General features: G+C 56.7%; 1 protein-coding gene across 1 annotated transcript in view; it reads left to right on the top strand.

The window, feature by feature from the left end:
• The window catches only part of ATP10A (ATPase, class V, type 10A), a gene marked incomplete at its 3' end in the record, with an annotated part of 30,483 nt that extends 29,955 nt beyond the window's left edge, over nucleotides 1-528 (top strand). Inside the window, exon 16 of the mRNA XM_014546208.1 lies at nucleotides 243-528. Coding sequence (XP_014401694.1) covers nucleotides 243-528 — 286 coding nt within the window. The remainder of the gene's footprint in view (nucleotides 1-242) is intronic.
• Between the last annotated feature and the right edge of the window lie 294 nt (nucleotides 529-822).

Here is an 822-nt window from a genome sequence, read left to right as displayed (position 1 = left end):
ACGTTGGTTGCGGGCACATCCCCAGTGGGGGGTGTGCAGGAGGCAGCTGATCGATGTTTCTCTCTCATCCATGTTTCTCTCTATCCCTCTCCCTTCCTCTCTGTAAAAAATCAATAAAATATATTTTAAAAGAAATTTTTTTTTCGGTCTCTGCCGTCACACTCAGCGAAACCCTCAGGCCCCAGAGGGCACGGCCCGGCGTCTCTGACCGGCGTGCCCCCTCCTCCCCGTCTCGTTTCCAGATGTTCGTGGGCCTCCTCTTCTGGTTCCAGTTCTTCTGCGGCTTCTCGGCCTCGGCCATGATCGACCAGTGGTACCTGATCTTCTTCAACCTCCTCTTCTCCTCGCTCCCCCAGCTGGTGACGGGGGTGCTGGACAAGGACGTGCCGGCCGAGGCGCTGCTGGCCCAGCCCCAGCTGTACCGCAGCGGCCAGAACATGGAGGTGAGGCCCCCTCCCGCCCACCTCCTGTCTCCCTCCCGCCCTGTCCGCTCCCGGCCTGGAAAGTGCAAGTCCCCAGGGACCAATTGTAGAGTCAGCCCCGGCCGGCGTGGCTCGGTGGTTGAGCTGCATCCCATGGGCCCAGAGGTCGCCGGTTTGATTCCCGGTCAGGGCACGTGCTCGGAGTGTGTGATCGATCCCCAGTGGGGGGCGTGCAGGAGGCAGTCGATCCGTGATTCTCTCTCATCACTGATGTTTCTCTCTCTCTCCCTCTCCCTTACTCTCTGAAATCCATAAAAATATATTTCAAATAATAAAAATAAAAACAATTTTTAAAAAATTCTCGAGACTGGCCCTAGCCAGTTTGGCTCAGTGGATAGAG

The sequence above is a fragment of the Myotis brandtii genome, unplaced genomic scaffold (genome assembly GCF_000412655.1).
Source record: "Myotis brandtii unplaced genomic scaffold, ASM41265v1 scaffold435, whole genome shotgun sequence".
NCBI classification, from domain to species: Eukaryota; Metazoa; Chordata; class Mammalia; order Chiroptera; family Vespertilionidae; genus Myotis; species Myotis brandtii.
This window is presented reverse-complemented; position numbering and strand designations above follow the sequence as displayed.